General features: G+C 34.1%; 1 protein-coding gene across 2 annotated transcripts in view; it reads right to left on the reverse strand.

The window, feature by feature from the left end:
* Positions 1-22,877, reverse strand: part of SPAG16 (sperm associated antigen 16) — a 1,017,964-nt gene that overhangs the window by 458,446 nt on the left and 536,641 nt on the right. For both annotated transcript variants that reach the window (XM_049614974.1, XM_049614973.1), the window contains one exon: positions 18,704-18,889. In XM_049614974.1, the coding sequence (XP_049470931.1) occupies positions 18,704-18,889 (186 nt within the window). The remainder of the gene's footprint in view (positions 1-18,703; positions 18,890-22,877) is intronic.

The raw sequence follows: 22,877 nt of genomic DNA on the forward strand, positions 1-22,877 counted from the left end.
ATGCTTTATGACATAGAACAAATTATTCATAAAAGCCAATGTTGGATTACCCAATAGAATGACAAAGCATGTGCCTAAGGCACCAGCAAAGCAGCTGCACCAAAATGGGAAGGAGGATAAAGGGCAAAGAGAAAAAGGGAAAAAAAAAATGAGGACAGAATTTTTTTTAAAATAGAGTAGAGTAGATTTAAAGGGATTTTTCATGGGGATAAATCAAATTTTGATGGAGTTTACACACATCTTTTATTGTTTGTTTAATTTTTAATTATATATGGGAGGAATTATTTTTGTGAGTGTGCTTAAGGTCTTAAAAGCTCACAGTCTGACTCTAATAAGAAAAAGGAAATAGGAAAGAAAAGTGTGGCCATCAGAGACTGAGGTTAGGCAAGAAGGCTTCTTAGAAGGGGCTAATCTTCAACTCAAAGTTGGAAGAAAAAAAAACAGGATAGACTGTTAGAGAAGAATCTATAAGGAGTTTAATTTAGGAGAATCATGAAAAAAAAGTAGGGATAAATAAGACACTAGTTAGGGGCAGACCAGCTAAAGTGATTTTAGATGTGGAAAAAAAATAGATTAGTTAAAACAAAAGAACTCAAATAGCCAAAATAATCTTGGGAAAAAAATAAAAGAAAAGAAAAAAACACCATAAAAGAATCACACTATCTGATATTAAGGCTTATGTGGCTATAGTAATTATGACTGTATGGTATTGGTGGAGAAATAAATGGCACAGATTTTTTTGTGTGCTTTTGCTTATGAACTTTCATCAAACAGTATTGGAAAAATTGGTAATTTATAAGCAAAAAAAAAAAAAAATCCTCTACCTAAACTTCACACAAAACTTTCGACAAAGGGTATGCACTCAGGATATTTAAAAAACTTTAAACAGAAACTCAACAGCAATAAAATAAACAATCCAATTAGAAAATGAGCCAGAGGGGCGTCTGGGTGGCTCAGTCGGTTAAGCCTCCGACTTTGTCTCAGGTCATGATCTCACAGTTTGTGGGTTTGAGCCCCACATCAGACTCTGCTGACAGCTCAGAGCCTGGAGCCTGCTTCAGATTCAGTCTCCCTCTCTTTCTGCCTTTTTCCCCCGCTGTGTGCGTATGCGCTCTCTTTCTCACTCTCAAAAAAAAAAAAAAAAAAAAAAAAAAGAAAAGAAGAAAAGAAAAAGAAAAAAAGAAAATGATCCAGAATATGAAGAGATATTTCACCAAAAAAGATACATAGATGGAAAATAAGTACATAGACACATGTTCAACATTAGTCATTAGAGAAATACAAAACCGTGATACTATTACATACTTATTAATATGGCTAAGGTAATAAAAAATATTGGTAGTACCAAATTCTGACAAAAATATAGATAAATTTTTCATATACGGCCAATGGGAATGTAAAATAGTATATAGTTACACTGGAAAATAGTTGGGCAGTTTTTTACAAAGTTAAATATATATTTACGACACCACTCAGTAATTGCACTCTTGGTCATGTATCCTAGAAAAATGAAGACTTACACTCACACAAAAAAACCTGTACACAATAATGTTCACTGCAGCTTTATTGGTATTATCCTCAAACTGCAAATAAAATGTCTTTCAAGGAACAAACAGAAAAATAAACTATGATATAACCACAGAATAGACTATTGTTTAGCAATAAAAAGGAATGAACTATCAATACACAAAATAGTTGAACAAATCTCAAGGGCATTTTGCTGATTGAAAAGGAGCCAAACTCATATGGACATATATTATATGATATGATTCAATTTATATAACAATTCTGAATTGACAATTATTGCAATGGAGAAGAGATCACTGGTTGCCAAGGGTTAGAATTCGGGAAAGAGTATAATCATTAAGGGGTAACAGAAGGGAATTTCTTTATGGTGATGGAAAAGTCTGTATCCTGATTATGGTGTTCATTATGTTATTCTAATTTACACATGTGATAAAATTTTTATACAATTATATACCCACACACATGAAACTACATGTAGAAACTGGTGAGATACAACTGTGCTTGAGTTAATAATACTGTACTAATGTCAGTTTACTAGTTTTGATAATATACAATGATCAAATATTACCATTGGGGGAATTTGGGTGAAGGGTACATGGCAACTACCACTTCTAAACATATTGTATTAAACTAACCAAAAATAAAAAGGTATAAAAACTAATATGGAGTCATCTAAAATTTACTGAACAGAGAAGCAAAGACAGGCTGAAATTATTCCAACAATGTATTTGCAAGAATTTTTCCAACAATTTGTAAGTATTGGAATAAAAAGTCAGACTCCATTTTTTCCTAGACTGATCATAAAAGTCTATTTAGGCACCTAGATCAGCTGAATAACTGCATTTCATGATATAAAATATAGCTAAAATATAGGTACAATACTGCATTTATATTTGCAAAGGGATGATTATAATAGGAATAAATGGTGAGAAAGAGGGTGGATTGCTTACAAAATGGTTGTCATTATTCCTATCTCTATATGTACAATTTTGAGTGGTCCCCTGCCACATTGATCTTGGTCTCAGCTATGTGATTTTGTTACGTCAATGGGACAACAGCAAGTGGAGGTTCAAACAAGTTCTTATTTACTTAGGACTGTTCTTTCTTGCTGCTGGGCCCTTTTTGCCACCATGCAGAGAAACTCTGCTGGAGGATGCAGAGCTGACCCCAGGGAGAGTGGCCCCAGTTGTCCCAGCTGAAGCTTTAGACACGTGAATGGAGCCATCTTAAACCATCCTATCCCAGGCAAACCAGTCCGGAATACAACCACTGAGCCAGTATCTGGATAGATAGAGGGAAAAAAAGTTCTATCTATCTATCTATCTATCTATCTATCTATCTATCGATTGATGGATTTGGTAGTGGGAAGATTAGATAGTTTTATTCTGAATGCTTCTATTTGCTTAGTGAAATAAAAAAAATCCAGGCCATCAGTTCAGAGGAAAAGGAATATGGAAGGTATTAGGGGTTTAAGAATAGAAGAGGAAGATATGAAATATTCCTCTCGTATGATAGAAAGTTAATCAACAGAGGAGGTAAAATAGGATTCAACTGGTGAGTTGATGTTATAAATATAAGTAAAAACAGTCAGCATGATTCATTTTTTTCTTTTTGTTTGTTTGTCCTACTCAGGCTTAGCTTATCAGGTACAGTCTTAGAGTAGGCAGAGAATTTGGCTTAACCAGGATTGGGGTTTTGACAGGAAAGAAATGTGGAGGAACAGAGGACCAAGGAACTGAAATTATGTGGGAAAGAGAGGTCACTGTAATGGACACTGGGATCCACTCTTTGTAAGAAGGAAACAGAAAGCTATTATCAAGGGCAAGAACAAAACAGTGAAAGCAATGAATTACCAATATCACTGGAAAGAATTGTTAGAGTGGTAATATTGAACTATACAAGCCAGAGAGAAGGAAGATGATTCTTACAAAGTAGAAAGTTTACAATCAAAATTTGAAAGTAGTTGAAAGTAAGGGGATGAAGAAACCAGGAGGCCAAGGTGTTAAATGAATTTTCTGCTCGGATATTGATGTGGCACTCAATGTAGACAGTAAGCCATGAGTTAAATTATTCAAAGTATGAAGTTGATGACCAGGAGGTGAGTATATGACTATAAAATGGAGGAGTGGCTAATGGTACAGTCTCAAAGCATGTGCTTCTAAGAAGGTGTGGTTTGGGAGAAGGTGGAAGGAAGGAAAAGTGGTCTAGAATTGAGTGTGAAGAGCATGGTACCAACATAAACCATTAGTTTATATATTAATTAAATAAATGTTTATTACGTTCCCAGTAAGATCCAAGATCTGTTTGGGTAATAAGAACACATTAGTGAATAAACCTCAAGGTCCAGTGGTAGGTGGCGTTTTTGTCAGAATTCCAGACAAATTTAACATTTACTATTTTATATAGATGAATTAATATATGATGATGTTTGCAGAACCTTAAAGTATATGTTATGTATGCATCTCAAAGACAGGATCTACATGCATTAGGAGGTATAGATTTGGGGGGGAAGGATTAAGAGAAGGGAGATAGAGACTCTATTAAAAAAGGGGTTCAATTTCCTCAAGAGAAAACAGTTTAAGCAAGAAGATGAAAGAATTCATTGAAGATATTGAGGATATAGAATATTTTGCTGATAACAGATACTGAATTCCAAAGCATACAGTGGAAGGGAGATCAGAGGTAAATGAGAGATCAAGTCTGACTGGTAGATATATGAATAATATCTATAATATAATAGCTGATTTATTGTGGTGATCCAAATAAACAGGGCTATTAGTCTAATGGAATTAATTCCAATAGCTTCTAAAGGAACAGTCAACAATCAATTCCAATTTAGGGATTGGGTCCTTAGGCAGATTATAGTGGTAAGGATATGAATACAAACAATAAAAGACATGATAATTCAGGTAATAGCTCATTTATTTTTAGAGATATTGCTGAATGTCTCAAGTCTAAGAATTTGTAGCCTGCTTAGAAATGAGTAAGAGGAAATGAGAGCAAGGAATAAAGATGACTGCATATATAATTAACATGTGTTTGTTAATGTTATTTGTATAAGAAATTTACAATTCATAATGAATATCAAGCATGCAGGCAGCATCTTTGGTTCACAGACATATAATTTATTATAATTTTGCATATACCTATGATACATTAATTCATATATGTAAAATAATAAAGTTAAATTTATTCTGGAGATGCTGACATTAATATTCTCTAAAAGGTAAATTTGTCACATGATAGCTATAGGAAAAGACAACAAAAGTTATACATCATCTCTAAAATTGGAAGCATCAGATGCTTTTATAAATTGGTCAGTAATCTGGGCAATGATAATCAAGAAAAAAATGTCAAATGCTCACTTTTTTTTACAGTAGTTAGGTCCTTTATATAAAGATCTGTTTTGTGTTTCTAGGCTAAAATGTTGCACCATTTAAAATGCATATTTAGATAACCACTATGAATTTCCAGCAGTAACTTTAATTTTTTAATGTTTGTTTGTTTATTTATTTATTTATTTATTTATTTTTAATGTTTTTTTATTTATTTTTGAGACAGAGAGAGACAGAGCATGAACAGGGGAGAGGTTAGAGAGAGAAGGAGACACAGAATCGGAAACAGGCTCCAGGCTCTGAGCTGTCAGCACAGAGCCCGACGCGGGGCTCAAACTCATGGACCGTGAGATCATGACCTGAGCTGAAGTCGGAAGCTTAACCGACTGAGTCACCCAGGCGCCCCACTGTTTATTTATTTTTGAGAGAGCGAGTAGGGGAGGGGCAGAGAGAGAGGGAGACATATAATCTGAAGTAGGCTCCAGGCTCTGAGCTGTAGGCACAGTGTCTGATGTGGGGCTCAAACTCACGAACTGCGAGATTGTGTGACCTGAGCTGAAGTCAGTGCTTAACCGACTAAGCCACCCAGGTGACCCTCCAACGATAACTTTAAATTTTAAATTTATGAGTAAGAAATTTTACTGTGACATGTATTTAGAGAATAATAAAGTAACTCTAACTCATCCTACCCTTTTAAGCTTAATTTTTAAGTGTCTGCGTTACTTAGCATAAGTAAGAAAAAATAATTTGGGGGCCCCTTTGAATCTGTCTCTATATTTAAGAAGTTATATAATTTAGGTGGTCTTACTAGCCCGAGGTAAAAAGTAAACAAACAAATAAATAAAACACATCTTATAATTATTTCCAATTGTTTTTGCTGAATAGCATTTTAGATTGCTTCTTGCTAATTTATATTATTCTAAAATTCACCAAAATCTTCCTTACTCAAAATAAAAACAAACTGACATAATAACCTCAACCCAAGCTGAAATAGAATCATCACAGAAAAGTTCATTCTTCAAGTAAAAACTGCTTTAAGCTGTCTTAAAATGGACAGTTTATGTGTTATGGACACCTACAGGCTATTAATAAAACCCAAATGCAAATGAAAAAAAATTATCTTTAAAAAGATGAGGAGATTCAGCACCATTTTAAATGTCCAACTCATTGGTGAATATTACTCCTAAGGCTATAGTTCTTTCCACTAAAGAGAGAAGTAGGACACACTCAAAACACTCACAACACCTCAGAAAGCCAGTCACTCTCAGTTTTGGTCGTTGTGCATCTCTAGAGCTAAGGAATTAATCTTTAGATCAATGGCCAAGTAGAGAGCTTGTCTAATAATTTATAAGGTGTGGATAATCAGTGACACCTTCTATAATGTAATCTCCACTGGGACTGTGGCTTTGTTCGTCCAGTTTATGCTATGTCCCCAGTTCCAGGGATATGACTTGGTACATAGTTGGTAAATACTGAAAAAAAATGAGTGAATAATTTCTAAGGAAGAAAGCAATTTTTAGTAATTCTGTGGTCACATCTAGTAAATGATTTATAAAGTTGTTGGCCAAATGAAAAGGGCTGACTTTTCTACAAAGTTAAATACTCCTAGAGGTATTGCTTCATGCAGAACCCATTCTAGACTGTGAGGTGACCAAAGGCCAGACTAGGGGATAATCATTCCATGTTCTTTGACTGAAGATGGTCTGGTCTGTTTTCTATGCAGGACACACATTAGATTATTTAAAATTTCTATGAAAATTGTATTCCCTAGTGTTTTATTTAAGAAAACAAATTAACCATTATTAGGCAGTATTTCCTATCTAATAGTATGGTTTTATATAAGAAAGTAGATTAATTCCACCTAAATTTTTATTGCTTGCTATTTTTATATCATCTAGTTTAGTTCTTTTATTTTGATTTGATGCAGTTGGACATTCAGTTCATTTCAATAACAACTGAATCAAATCTTAGAGTTTAGTTTAAATGAAAACAATTTCAGCAATTCCAAAACAATGTTTCAGGGACATGATAATACTTAGTTTTTGCTGTCTCAAATAAATGGTTTTCAAACAAGTTGGTTTTGTAGACATTGATAAAGCATTAGTAAATATCATTTTGATTGGATATTTAAAGTATTTAAGATAGTCAATTATTTATGTAACTCTGAAACTAATTTTGAGCTAAATATTTAAATTCACTGCATTAATACTAAAATATGGACATATGCCAACATGTGAGTAGACACACACACATGTATATATGATCAAATCTTAAATATAAAAATACATGTGATTCCATTTTTTTACATCATGTGTACTATGGCTATAGACCATTTTATTTTAATATATATTGATGAAGAAATATGCTAAACCTTCTTAGTCATTAGCACTGAAGAGGACTAAGACTCATCTAGTGACCAGATCTTTTTTGTTGGAGTGAAAAAAAGGTGTTGCATTCTTTTTAAATATGTTAAATTTCTTGCTTTGATTGGTCAATCCAGGTATAGTTATGTGAAAGTACAATCGCATCAAATTTATTGCCGTGGACAGTGTTACTTGATGCATTCTTCCCACGTATACACAAAGCCATATTAGTTGTGAGAGCTTCGTGATTTTTTAATCATTCTATAATTTGCTAAATAAAATTTGAACTTTAGCTTTAACATATTTTTCTTCATAAAATAGGTATTTCTTCAATAATGTTTATTAATTTTGAAATGTTTGGGGCAAAGAGGATAGTGAAAAAACATGCTATTTTAATTTTTTCATCTTTTATGCTTATCTATACATTTATGTTCAATAATACTTAGGTATAATTTAAAGTCTATATTTCAAGGGGAAACTGTTCATTTAAATATAAACAAAAATTCAAGAACTTGTAATAATTGATTTATTATCCATGGAACAGGATAATAAATTGATCACAAGAGGTCAATTTATGTAACCATTCCTTTTAGTGTAACATAATTATGCTTCAAGGATTGCTTTAGCAGTCTGTTAATATATACCTTGGGTGCCTTTTCAAGTAATACATGGCAAACTGGGATGTCTTTATAATACCAGACAGTTATTAATGTACCAATAATCCATGCCCTTGACTCTTAACACTTCTTACATTATGTTTTAAAAATATTAATATTGTACAATATGTCCTTCATCTCTAATATATCCAAATTTGCAAATGAATCATAAAGACCATAAAATATATTAATGGAACATTGTTCATTATAAACACTAAACCCCATTTTAACTCCATTGTTTATAATTTATTTGGTGCTATCTTATTATTACTAATTTTATAATAAAAATTAAATGTTTCCCATTTTAGAGTCTACATTGGTGCATTATTTGTCCAAAAGAAATTAATAGTATGTATTATTAAAATATTACTCACTACAAGAGAACCTTAATATTTTACATTTCCTTTTTCTTAATTTTAGTTGTTCCCTTCACCCATAGCCTTCTGTTTCTCTCATCTTATCCAGCCCAAGGGTTATGATTGGAAATGAATTATTAAATCAAGAAGGAAGCAGTGCTAGTGGGCAGGAAGGAACATTCAGTTTCTTCAACTGAAATCACCTGTTAGATGAAAAATGAGAAGACATTCCTCATTGTACAGCCTTTTCTGGAATGCCTATTGATCAATCTGATTGGAAAAGCATTTTATAAAGTTCACATTAGTGCCCCAGCATAAAGAGAATGAACCTTTTGATTTTCAGGTATCCCAAAATTTAAGAGGGTGGTTTGTTTCTCTTTCTCTTACAACACACAATACCTCAGCCAATTGCTGTTGGCTTGATTTTCCAAATCTATCCAGAATACAAAAATTCTTATTATCCTCACTATTCCCATTATGATGCAAAACTTTACTGTTTTTGGCCTAGATTGTTGCAATACCTTTCCAGGTGGTCTTCTTGCCTTACCTTTGTTCAGCCCCCCTCCCCTGCCACAGTCCAATCTCAACACAGTAACCAGAGTCATCCTATTAAAGTGTAAATTAGAATACGTGACTCTTTTGTTCCAAATCCCCCAGTGCCTTCCTATCCCATTGAGAATAAAGGTCAAGTCACTCAAACAAGCTACAATATCCTGTGTAATATGTGCATCCCCATATAACTAACTGCCTTACTTCTGCCATTCACTCATCTGCTCACTCCACTCCAGTCACATTGGCCCCCTTCCTGTTCCTTTGTCACATGAGTCCTACTACCACCAGATGGGAGTTTACTACTAAGAAGATCTTGAAATATTCTCCTGTACATCTTGGCTTGCTGCCTTACCCACTTCAGATTACCCAAATATCAACTTTATTGTGTGAATTTCCCTGAGCATCCTGTTTAAATTATAATTCTTTCCAATGCCTATCATTCCCTTCCAACTTTCATAGTTTATTTTTTCTCTATCAAATTTAATACTTTTATTCTTTATCATTATTTTTATTTTTTTGGAGAGAGAAGGAGAGGGAGAGAGAGGTGGGGAGGGGCAGAGGGAAGGAGAGAGAGAATCCTAAGGAGGCTCCAACTCAGCACAGAGCCCAACATGGGGCTTGATCCCACAACCCTGGGATCATGACCTGAGTCAAAATCAAGAGTTGGACACTCAACCAACTGAACCAAACAGGCACCCCCAAACTTAAGACTTTTAAATACTATATTTATTTTTTTTTATTTGACTTATTTTCTGCCTTTCAATAGAATGCCATCTACATGAAGATAGTTTTAGTCTGTTTTGTTCACTGCTATAGCTTGGTGTCTAGAACAATGAACATAAGAGAGTGCTCAATGCATATTTTTTTTCAAAATAAATTTTGAAAAAAACAAACCTGTAAGGTCAACTACATGAAAAGTAATATTTATATTCTATCAGATTTACTGCAATCAGCAAAACCAGTACTTGGCAGTAAATACAGTCAATGCTACTATAAAATTGAGATTCTCAGTATCTTTTATTGTTTAAATGAAATAATTATTACTGAATCAGTTTTCCACAAATGGAGACACTGATATATAATTGTTGAATATTTTCCTATAATTTACTATTTTTATAGGCATTAACTTCCATGCAAACCAATTATTTGTCTTACAGGTATTGCTATTGGCATGTAGGATTTTATAGGCTCCAACAGTATTACAACAGAATTAAGGATGGAAAATAGAAGGGACAAGGGGAGAAAAAGTAGAGAGAGTTGAACAGACATTTATTACTAATATTGACTTTCTATTGCTACCCCATCCAAATAATACTGAGAATAGCACAAGGCTTGTCTTAGTTGCCGTATTACTATGTCATGAGGGGAAAACATATCGCTGGAAAAGTATTCATAGGGTACGTAATATTAGACTGAACAGGCTAAAGTGCTATAACAAATAGACTGGAAATATAATGTCTCAAACAAAAGAAAAATTTATTTTCTTATTGTTTAAGAGTCCAGAGCACACTGCAGGCCAACTGGAGGTAGAGAATGGGGTGGTTTACTTCAAGCAGACTAATGACTGCTCTGTCATTTTCAATAATTGACTTTGAAGATTACTCTTGTCCTTGTCATGGATATCCCATCTTACAAGGGGAAAAGAACATAGAAATGGCACACACCACTTCAACTAATTCTCTGTTATAGAGAACTTAGTAACATAACCATTCTTAACTAAAAGGAGGCTGGAAAAAATTAGATAGTCAGCCAGGCACACAACTAATAATATGGAAGAAGGAGAGAGTGGCTTCTGGTTAATAGCTAGACATCTCTGCCACATGTGGACTTTTGCCCACCAAATATATGCACCATCTTTCCTTCCACATGTTCTCACTGACCTCCCACACTGCCTATCAAAGAAGACAACACAAAGTTCTACTCATTTACTGCATGTACTTCACAATGCATGATCTCTGCATGATGCACAGTCAGTTCCACTAGGGTCAGAGGCATCTCACATTCCGGTGGCCAACCAAATAAAAGACAAGTTTTCTACCTTTACCATTATCACAAACAATGTCCAATAATGAAGGAAGGACAGAATAACTGTAACACAAACTGCAATATGGAAAGTAGAAAAAGGGGGAACACACAAGAGTTGCTTGTCTAAATAGTAATAGAATCCTGGGCAGGTATTATGAGGAACTTTGCCATGGCACTGAGGAAAATTCTTTGACTGAATCATGTCTCTTTTCCTAAGAGGAGCTTCTGTGCCCATGGTTCTCTGTGGCCTCTTGTTTTGTTCATAGAAGGTTATATTTCTTGTCCATTACCCTTTATGACCACATCTAAAGTGGGTGCTGTGGTCTGGGCCTTCACCATGCTCTGTAAAACACTAGAAGTGAACTTCCTTTTGATGCAAGTTTGGGACCTTGAGGACTGTTTTATAGTTTTGAAGAGTCAGGGTTTATTGAAGATAAACTCATGGTTTTCTTGTCAATAAAATTCTCTCAAAAACTCCCAAGGTTTCCAACATATTTGCTTCCAGTCAATGTAATGTAGCAGTAATCACAAATTACTTTTCTAAACATAGTTCTTAAACCTGCTTTATTTTTCTTACTCAACCAAATCTTGAGGGTATCTGAAACAATGCTTCTGGATACAAGGTCAACAGATTTATATCTCACTGTTTGGGGTTCAGACGCTGCTGAGTTTTACAAGTACCTCTGTGTCCTTTTGTCCTTGTTTTAAATCACTCAATTCTTGCCAGTATAATATCTTGTTACAGCAGTGGAAACAGCTATACTCAATAACATTTTGGTGGTTTCCAGCCCCTTCCCTTCAAGCTATACACTAAGCAGGTATATGACCTTCCTTCCAAATATCAGAGTGAAAGTCTGGAAGAGCCACTCAGCCAAATACCTACCATTGAAGAAAAGCAACGAAGAGTCACCCGGAATACCCTACCTGATATTATAAACTTCACATGCATTGCATATTCTCTGATTGCTTTAAAATTACTTGTAATTTCATTGAATGCAGTAATGGAGTCTTAAATTTTTCTAATGTCTATAACACAGCCTAACACTTCAGTTATTTTATAAATATTTATTGATAATATTATATTGATATTATTGATAATATATTGATAATTGATAATACATTGACATACTGACGATATTGATAATATATTGATAATATTGAATACTTATACGCTTTAAAAAACACAAGACATTTTTTATAGTTGACTGATATCTTTTTTTATTTTCTTATCACATTTTAATCACTTTAAAGATTCGTGTAGGATAAGATGACAAATTTTTTGTTTAAGACTGAACAAATTTTAGTTTGAATGTAGATGGAAGTGGGGAGGGCATTTTCTCCTTATGTATATGTTGACTTTTTCTTTATCATTCATGCAACCAAACTGTCATGTGTCAAGTACTCCCTACTTAGGATACAATGGTGTGTGTGTCTGTGTGTGTGTAAGTGTGCACATGTACATTAAGATTGATTTCTAACAAATTTATTTGAAAATTAAGGTAGAAATCAGTACTCAATAATTGAAACATATATAAATTTCTACTTTATATAAGCGATCATCCCAAAGATCATTGAAATACTTATTTCATAGAAATAAGTATTATTTCTATTATTCATAGAAACTTTGTAGAGTGTCGACACATCCAGAATAAGAGTGCCACAGATACTGTTCAGAGATTCTTATTAGCACTTAGTAAAAGTGGCTCTTAATTTGTGATTTTTTATGTTAATTATGGTTCCCAGTTATTCAACTTTTTTTTTTTTTTTTTAATTTTTTTTTTTCAACGTTTATTGATTTTTGGGACAGAGAGAGACAGAGCATGAACGGGGGAGGGACAGAGTCTAGAGAGGGAGACACAGAATCGGAAACAGGCTCCAGGCTCTGAGCCATCAGCCCAGAGCCTGACGCGGGGCTCGAACTCACGGACCATGAGATCGTGACCTGGCTGAAGTCGGACGCTTAACCGACTGCGCCACCCAGGCGCCCCAGTTATTCAACTTTTTGATAAGGAGCTAATTAGATGTTTTTGGCAAGTAATGTCCAACTGAGGAGCAGTTGCAAGGCTAGGGACCTGACATCAACTAAAGGATTCTCAAGACTAATCCCAAGAGCTCAAAGATAAAATCAAGTTGTAAAAGAGAAGAATATATTTTAAACTCCTCCTTCTCTGATAAGTAGAGTCTATAAATAGATTTTTTTATTAAATAAATTATAATAATTAATAAATAATAATTTTATTATCATTAAATAATTTATATATAAATTAATATTAATTTATACATAAATTAAATAATTACAAGTATAATTTTTATTAAAAACCATATGGCATCAGGATAAGAGTATAGTACCCAGCTTCCACCAGCATCTTACCAAGACAAATAACTTTTCCCTTTAAATCACTAAGCCAGTCCCAATAACCTATGAAATTTTAAAGCAAGATATTGGTTTTATTTATTTATTTTTTTTTAATTTTTTTTTCAACGTTTTTTATTTATTTTTGGGACAGAGAGAGACAGAGCATGAACGGGGGAGGGGCAGAGAGAGAGGGAGACACAGAATCGGAAACAGGCTCCAGGCTCCGAGCCATCAGCCCAGAGCCTGACGGGGGGCTCGAACTCACGGACCGCGAGATCGTGACCTGGCTGAAGTCGGACGCTTAACCGACTGCGCCACCCAGGCACCCCAAGATATTGGTTTTAGATACATCTACAAAGTATTGATCCATAAGAAATTTTAAATTACAACCAAAGGTTTTGATTATGATTCAAAGATATATCAATAGCCACTATAGAAATAATCAATGTCTCCCTTATTTGCCATTATATTTCCACTACCTCAGCTTTAAAATTGGTATATAATTTTTGTCTTTCATGATGCAAGTAAGTTCTTGACATTGATGGGAAATTTAAAATATAAAAAAAAAATTGGCATCAATTTGGAGCAATTTTGATCTGTTATATCAGTGTCTACTAGGCATCACTGGAAGACAGTATTTGGATATCAGGATCATGGAGAAAAGTCATCATCAGAATGTTTGAAGTCATTCTAAGTAGGGCTGAATCTATTGGGAATCAGTTTTTTAATTATAGTTTTTAAAAACACTCTGAATGATCAATACATGGAGATTAAAGAACATCCTACAAAAGAATGAATGGGTCAACCAGGAAATTAAAGAAGAAATTAAAAAATATATGGAAACAAATGAAAATGAAAACACAACAGTCCAAGCCCTTTGGGATGCAGCAAAAGCAGTCCTAAGAGGAAAATACATTACAAGAAAGGTCCCAAATACACAACCTAACCTTATACCTAATGGAGCTTGAAGAGCAGCAGCAAAGAAAGCCCAAAGCCAGCAGAAGAGAAATAATAAAAATTAAAGCAGAAATAAACAATATAGAATCCCAAAAAACAGAATAACAGATCAATGAATCTAAGAGTTGTTTTCAAAGAATAAACAGTCTAACCAGACTTCTCAAAATTAAAAGAGAGAGAACCCAATAGATAAAATCATGAAGGAAGGAGGAGATATCACAAACAACATCAATACAAAAATACAAACAATTATTCGAGAATACTATTAAAAATCATATGTCAACAAGCTGGACAATCTGGAAGAAATGGACAAATTCCCAGACACTCACACACTACCAAAACTCAAACGGGAATAGAAAATTTGAACAGACCCATAACCAGCAAAGAAATTGAATCAGTTATCAAAAATCTCCCAACAAATAAGAGTCACATAGCTTCCCAGGGGAATTCTACCAGACATTTAAAGGACAGTCAATACCTATTCTTCTCAAAGTGTTCCAAAAAATAGAAATGGAAGAAAAGATTCCAGACTCATTCTATGAAGCCAACATTACCTTGATTTCCAAAGCAGACAAAGACCCCACTAAAAAGGAGAACTACAGGTCAATATCACCAATTAATATGGATGCAAAAATTCTCAACAAGATACTAGCAAATCTAATTCAACAGTACATTAAAAGAATTATTCACTATGATCAAATGGGATTCATTCCTGGATGCAGGGCTGGTTCAATCTTTGCAAATCAATCAACATGGTAAATCACATTAATAGAAGAAAGGATAAGAACCATACGATCCTGTCAATACATGCAGAAAAAGCATTTGACAAAATACAGCATCCTTTCTTAATACAAACGCCCAAGAAAGTCAGGATAGAAGGAACATACCTTAACATCACAAAAGCCATATATGAAAGGCCCACAGCTTATATCCTTAATGGAGAAAAACTCAGAGCTTTCCTCCGGAGATCAGGAACATGATGGGGATGTCCACTCTAACCACTGTTGTTTAACATAACGTTGGAAGTCCTAGCCTCACCAATCACAACAAAATGAAATAAAAGGCATCCAAATTGGCAAAGAAGAAGTAAGTTTCATTCTTAGCAGATGACGTGATACTCTGCATGGAAACCCGAAAAGACTCCACCAAAAAGCAGCCAGAGCTGATAAAGGAATTCAGCAAAGTCACAGGATACAAAATCAATGTAAACAAATTGGTCTTATTTCTATACACCTATAATGAAGCAACAGAAAGAGATATCAGGGATCGATTCCATTTACAATAGCATCAAAAACCATAAAGTACCTAGAAATAAACCTAACCAAAGATGTAAAAGATCTGTATGCTGAAAACTATAGAAAGTTTATGAAAGAAATTGAAGAAGACACAAAGAAATGGAAAAACATTCCATGCTCATGGATTGGAAGAATAAGTATTGTTAAAATGTCAATACTACCCAAAGCAATCTACACATTCATTGTAATCCCAATCAAAATAGCACCAGCATTCATCACAGAGCTAGAACAAACAATCATAAAATTTGTATGGAACCACAAAAGGCCCCAAATAGCCAAAGTAATGTTTAAAAAGGAAACCAAAGCAGGAGGCATCACAATCCCAGACTTTAGCCTCTAGTACAAAGCTGCAATCATCAAGACAGTATAGTACTGGCACAAAAACAGACACATAGACAAATGGAACAGAATAGAGAACCCAGAAATGGACCCACAAATATATGGCCAACTAATCTTTGACAAAGCAGGAAAGAATATCCAATGGAAAAAGATATTCTCTCTAGCAAATGATGCTGGAAGAACTGGACAGCAACCTGCAGAAGCATGAAACTGGACCACTTTCTTACACTGCACACAAAAATAAATTCAAAATGGATGAAAGACCTAAGTGTGAGACAAAACCATTAAAATCCTATAGAAGAAAACAAGCAGCAACCTCTTTGACCTCAGCCACAGCAACTTCTTATTTGACATGTCTCCAAAGGCTAAGGAAATAAAAGCAAAAATGAACTATTGGGACCTCATCAAGATAAAAAGCTTCTGCACAGCAAAGAAAACTATCTAAAATTAAAAGGCAACTGACAGAATGGGAGAAAGTATTTGCAAATGACATATCTGATAAAGGGAAGCTATTCCTGAAGCCAAGACTACACTGTATGTTAGCTGACTTGAAAATAAATAAATAAATAATAAATAAATAAATAAATAAATAAATTTGAATTTCAGGTTAAAAGTAAATTAATAAAAAAATAAAAACACTCTGAATAATTAAAACATTAGAAAAAATATTATATTTTAGAACATACCACAATCATCTATTAGAATTCTCATCTAAGCCCAAGGTGATGAAGATTAAAATTAGACACTAGTGTTAAAATTTTAGTCATAGAAAATGAATTAGTCTTATAATCTACCATATAACATAGTACCTATAATTAAAAACACTGTATTACATATTTAAAATTGTACTAAGAGGCTAGGTTTTATATTAAGAACTCTTATGACTACTACAAATATTAATAATAATAATAACAAAATCAGTAATAATAATAATAATAATAATAATAATAATAAAAGAAGACAGGAAAAAGCTTTTGGAGGTGATGAATATGTTTACGTCAGGTATTGATGATTGTATATACTTCTTCATGGGTGTATACTTATCACCAGACTCATCAAGTTGTATACATTAAATATGTATAGCTTTTTCTATGTCAATCATGCCTCAATTATTTTTTGATTCCAGTATACTATTATATATTTATTAAATATGCATAATATAGAAACATAATAAGATTAAGAATTACATATGATTATTCCAGATAAGCAAATGGTGCCTATTTGAGAATTAAAACATATCTTAAATTGTCACTATTTTATATAGAAATAGATCCAAATTGTATTATTAGGAGCCATGTTTTCTCATGCAGAGTATGCCAAACATTATTTAGCTGAATCTTTATATCTCAGGTGGGTTATGTTATTTATTCATTAATGTCCTATATTTGTCAGTCAGGAGACAAAACTTACACTTACCATTTTAACAGTTAGAATTTAATATATAAGATCGTTAACTATGTATAAAGTTTTTAACAGGGTAAATAAACGGAAAAAGAGCAGTGTTCCTCAGCTCAGAAAAGGGGCCATGGTGAACTGGGAACACAGACCTCTGAGAAGCGGGTGCCTGTCTGCAGGAGCTAATGTTTTTGATGACAGCATGATGCAGCTGTTTCTTCAAGCACTGGAAAAACTGCCAACTGGATTTAGCTGCTGTGATAAGAACAAAGTGGTGTTGCTGAGGTGAGGTGTTGCTAGGGTGATGCAGACTAGAACTGCAAGTCCCTAAGAAGCCCAAAGGAAGGAGACAGGGAGCAGAAAGTTCCCTTTTACCCCCTCAACCTTGCACTTCCTATTGCCAAGCCTAACAGAGTCTACTAGCAAAGCAAAAATGTAATCTGCAAAGTTCCAGGTGCAGCATCACAAAAAACAGATATGGAAGCGTGAGTTTGGTGCTGAGAAAAAACAGCATAATTAATGGCACATGGCCTTAGAGGACAGTCAGCATACGCATAGGAAAGAGCATATCCTTTCAACAAATCCTCCCAGAAAACCTGTTGACTTTTTGCAAGCACCTTATTTGCCCTCTCTTCTAAATATGTTACCTGTAATTCAAGAAAGGATGGAGAGAGTTTATTCAAAATACCTGTTTTACCCATAACCCTGAATTAATAGTGTCTACCTCTACAGTGATTTAATTTTTCTCTTACAAAATAAAGCACAATGGCTCAGTGACAATTGTTTATGAAAATTTCTAGGAGTCATTATCACTTCTATTTGGAATCTGGGCACTGTTTCAATAATTAAAGTGATCAGAAGTCTGATTGATAGTTTATAATTCCTTAGGTAGCTGAAGCAGCCAGGATATTTGATAGTAGCTCTTTGGATCCTATTTTTATACCTAATAGTATATAATAATCAGACATAAATGCAGGGATGATAGGTATTTGACACCATAAACATAATAGATTTGTCTATCTTGAATTTAGATAAAAATATTAAACTTCTATATCCATACAGGATTGTATAGGACATTTTATACATCAAATCACATTAGTTTTTGCAATTTGTGAATTGACAAGAAGCATTTAATTTGGGAAAATATGTCAAAATTAAGCATAAAGCAAGTAATTATCTCTGTCATATTTATGTCTATTAAATTGCTGGTTTGATAATAAAGCAATCTTGTGAAGGGAGAACTAAAATTCTAACTCTTTAAAATAAGTGTTTCTCTTCTGCCTAAAACAAATGACCTTCCAATGAAACAATTCTAATCTTATTACATTGGCTTGATCTTTATACTTACATTTATAAAGGACTCATTATATCAACAATGATTAATAGAGTTAGAAATGGATTTCACAGAGATTATTTAAGTAACTTTCTATAATTTCACCAACAAGTTTTTTTTTTTTAATGTTTCCTGGTGGTAGCATTGAGAGAAGAGCATTATCCATGTATATTTACCAATGTAGAGGGTTAATAATGTTTAAAGTACTTCTTACCTATTAACATCCCAGATTTTACTAGTTGTATCCAATGAGGAAGAAGCCACAAAATCACCACAGGAGTGCCATGTGCAGGACCATACTGCATGGTTGTGTCCTTCAAAGGTCAAAATGCAATTGCCTTTAGACAGGTCCCATAATTTAACTGTAGTGTCACCACTTGAAGTAGCCAACTTGTTGCCACTATTTGCAAGAAGATAAAGAAGTAATTTGTTAAAAAGTCAACTCATAATTAATTTTTATGAATGGTTATATGCTATGAGTAATGTGTGTGTGTGTGTGTGTTTGTGTTTGAGTTATTTCTGCTTAAAAGCATTAAAATGGCATACTAAATGCTTGAATTTTTTTATCTTATTTGAGTCCACATAATTTGATACTAGTATTTTTTAGTAATGCAGGGTGATGAGAAAAACTGTTGTTCTATACTCTATAGATTAATTCTTCTATATTCTTCTAGATTAATTCATGAAATAAGTGTTGTGTGTATGTGTGTGTTTGTTTTTTGTTTGTTTGTTTTTAGTGTATTCAGTGTATTAGGTTTCAGGCTATGTGTTAGGTTCTATGGATAATGTAACCTCAGAATGATGAAATTTTTAGACATAGGCTAAAATAATTTCAAAAACACAATACAAAACAATAAGTCAGCATTGCTTATGTTTAGATTAACTAAATGTTCCAAGAATACAATTTGGATGCTAAAGGAAGTCAATCAGGAATGATGAGATTTTGAGCTACATCTTGAGAGATGAAAAATTTTGAAATAAGTGGTTAAGGTTGAACCATTGGATTTTCCATTTAGGTCATTAGTAGACATTTGAAAAAGCAGTGACTTTAAAGCGGTAGACACAAATGCTAGTTTAAGAAATGAGCGGATGTCAATGATATAAGCAGAAACATCTATGATTTTTTGGTAAAATATCAGTTGCAAGAAAATTTCAATTCCATCATTTCCTTCACATCCATCTGCATTGAATGCTCTATGTGTTTTCTTGGTAGCTTTTCTTCCCCTGAATATAATGAATTGCTTATCTGTACTCTTGTCCTGTGATTTTGATTGAGAACCGTTTCCTCTCTCTATGGCATCAAGCACTAGAACTGACCAATTGAAGTGCCCAGAAAATGCTTCCAAAATGAATAAATATATGAATGAATGAATGAGTCTGTGCTATAAGAGAATAAGAAAAGGTACTCAGGATTTCCAAGAGACGGAATGGCAAGATCAAGATGAGTATTTGCTCACTTGCTCTTATTTTTTTATGCTGAGAGAAATACATTTTTAAGTGCAGGGAGGAAACAACCACTGGAGAGGGAGTGGGGAGAATTTAAAGGTGGGGAAGGAAAGGTAGGTACAGAGTGAAGAAGTTCTCATTAAAGTTATAAAAAGATATCTATTATTCTGATTAGCAGAATTAAAAAAAATTACTCTATGACAAGTAGTCCTTCACTAATGGACAGATATTTAAAACTGTCTTTTTCTTGGGTGCCTGGGTAGCTCAGTTGGTTGAGTGTCCGACTTTGGCTCAGGCACAATCTCACAGTTTGTGGGTTTGAGCCCTACATCGGGCTCTGTGCTGACAGCTCGGAGCATGGAGCCTTCTTTGGGTTCTGTGTTTCCCTCTCTCTCTCTCTTTCTCTCTGCCCCTTCCCTGCTCGCACTCTGTCTCCCTCTCCTTCAAAATAAATAAACATAAAAAAAATTTAAACTTTTTCTTTGCAGCTGTTGTTCATTTGTACATAGATTTAGGATTCAAAATTTTGCTTTTTAATATTAAAGACTGAAAAATACATTTGTTTAAAAATATACAAGAAGGGGTGCCTGGCTGGCTCAGCCTAGAGAATATGCAACTCTTGATCTTGGGGTCGTGAGTTCAAGCCTCACACTGGGCTTAGAACTTACTTAAAAATATCCAAATAAAAATAACATAAAAAATAATTTAACCATGCCTCTTTTTCAAATCTGTCCTTCTGATGGGCTAGCATACTATTTTGGACATAAGTCTTGCTCTAGGATAACAATTACTATAAAGTATTTCTGCCTGTGACTGAAAACTCAGATAAGTTTTACATTCTTCTCTCTTGCTTTAAACTATGTGACAAAAGAAACAAAAATCACAATAGTAATAATTACAACTGGAATGAAGCAGTTGTAATCACCTTTACAAGTGCCATCATCTGATATTTAGGCTCCCAATTCACGAGTTTGAGACCCGTGTGGGCTCTGTGTTGACAGCTCAGAGCCTGGAGCCTGCTTCAGATTCTGTGTCTCTCTCGCTCTCTCTGCCCCTCCCCCACTTGCACTCTGTCTCTCTTTCTCTCAAAAATAAACAAAATATATTTTTAAAATATGGATGATAAGTCTTGCTCGATATAACTTAAAATGTTGTTTTGAAAATCAAATAAGAGAATTCTTACAATAGCACATTTTCAATTCTGGGTAATATTCAAACCTGATATTGTTTTTAAAGATTGTCTTGTGATCTCCAGTTAAGTTTTTATGTGGAATTCGTTACCCATATTTCCATAAATAGTGGAATGGAATCCAATTACTGCCTTTACTCCAATAGTCTCAGATACCTGTGTCTATCTGCTCAAGAGGACTATTTGAATTTGTAAAAGGACTATCAGTCACAATATTCTCACTATAGAATATGTATGCATTATTTTATGTAGCAGAATAACACATAACCAAATTATATTGAAATATTTTCTCATAGTTTGTATAGGTAAAAGATAAAAATTTTGGTTTCACTGAGCTCATAAAATGATTATTACAAGAAAACCTCTAAATTTAGGATCTAGATTACTTGGAAAACATTAAGATACATTTGACTTACATTTAATATGCCCAGTTTGTGAGAGTCCCACAAACTTATAAGTAAAAGTTGAAACAAAAAGGGCTGAGAATGTTCTTATCAAAGTTATTCTAAACCCTTAGCCTTTGATACAGAGCTGCTGGCTGTATTTAGTTGGTGAGTGAGGCCACTGTGACAGAGTAAAGAGAATGCCAGTCCACACAGAGAATGGTCTTTTTTGAAGTAAACAGCTCCCACGTCCAAGTGTTGTTCCCTTTGTTCCTATATGATACACCCTTCTTTTGTGTAGAAATCTAGAATCAGCAAAGAATCATAAATAAAGCGAATTCAGAAGACAGCATTATGTGCAGATATTATGGACTCTAGCAAAAGCATAGAGGCGACATTGAGTGTTCAGGAAAGACCAAGCCTTCCCTGCCTGGCTGTAAAACCACTGCCCTTACTGGGTTGGGTGTATTGCTTAGAGCTCCAGATACACCTTTGTCCCTTGCTTCAGAAACTTCAATTGGCTTTTCAGCTTAGTCTTTCAACTTTTACACAGGAATGGCAAGATGCTGGCAAGTGGACTCTTTCGTGCCTGGTATACAGTATTTATAAGACATACTATTTATATTGGCATGCATGAATGATGTGCATATTAAGGAAATATTGGCATGCATGAATGATGTACATATTAAGGAAAGAGAGATTTCCATTGCACATAGATCTGTGTTAATAGAATGGAATAGCCTACATAATTCAGGGTTGTGTATACGAACAAGTTTATGTAGAAAAGACATCTTGGTACAGAGGACAGAAAAATATAGAATTATAAAACTACTAGCATGTTACTAATTCTTTTTATTTTGTTTTTTTAAAAAAATAAATGTTTTTATTTATTTTTGAGACAGAGAGAGACAGAGCATGAGCAGGGGAGGGGCAGAGAGAGAGGGAGACACAGAATCCGAAGCAGGCTCCAGGTTCTGAGCTGTCAGTACAGAGCCTGATACGGGGCTTGAACTCACAGACTGTGAGATCATGACCTGAGCTGAAGTCGGACACTCAACCGACTGAGCCACCCAGGCGCCCCTCTTTTTATTTTGTTTTATCCTTTGTATTTATGTTATTGTTTAGGTTGCAGATGCAGAAGTATAGAAATTGGTAGGTTAGTTTATGAAACTTTATGTGGAGATGATGAATAATGCTGTCATCCTGGAAATAAGATAGAGATGCCCAGGAATGCCTTTAAACTTTTAAGTATCAATTAATATCTTTGGGATTATTTTATTATTTAATTTTCTTATTGTATCCAACATACTTCTGAGTATTCTCTAGTTGTCATTTATATGCATGCATGCATACACACATGCCTATGGCAC

This window comes from Panthera uncia, assembly GCF_023721935.1.
Source record: "Panthera uncia isolate 11264 chromosome C1 unlocalized genomic scaffold, Puncia_PCG_1.0 HiC_scaffold_3, whole genome shotgun sequence".
NCBI classification, from domain to species: Eukaryota; Metazoa; Chordata; class Mammalia; order Carnivora; family Felidae; genus Panthera; species Panthera uncia.